This window comes from Penaeus monodon, chromosome 34 (genome assembly GCF_015228065.2).
Source record: "Penaeus monodon isolate SGIC_2016 chromosome 34, NSTDA_Pmon_1, whole genome shotgun sequence".
Taxonomy (NCBI): Eukaryota; Metazoa; Arthropoda; class Malacostraca; order Decapoda; family Penaeidae; genus Penaeus; species Penaeus monodon.
In genome coordinates, this window is record NC_051419.1 from 9,387,004 (window position 1) to 9,387,226 (window position 223).

At 63.2% G+C, this 223-nt stretch overlaps 1 protein-coding gene across 1 annotated transcript in view; it reads left to right on the forward strand.

Moving 5' to 3' along the window:
* The window catches only part of LOC119594811 (alpha-amylase 1-like), a 15,613-nt gene that overhangs the window by 3,268 nt on the left and 12,122 nt on the right, over nucleotides 1-223 (forward strand). The window contains 1 exon segment of the mRNA XM_037943902.1: nucleotides 46-200. Coding sequence (XP_037799830.1) covers nucleotides 46-200 — 155 coding nt within the window.

The following is a 223-nucleotide window of genomic DNA, read 5'->3' on the forward strand; positions in this document are numbered from 1 at the left end:
ACACCAACACTCCATTACAATGAGCGACCTTTTCGCCGCCCCCAGGTGTCTCCCCCGAACGAGCACCTGACGAACCCGCCCGAGTACCCGTACCCGTGGTGGCAGCGCTACCAGCCCGTCTCGTACAAGCTCGAGTCGCGCTCCGGATCCGAGGAGGAATTCGTCGACATGGTGCGCAGGTGCAACGCCGTCGGAGTCAGGTGCGGGTGAACGTGCGTACGTA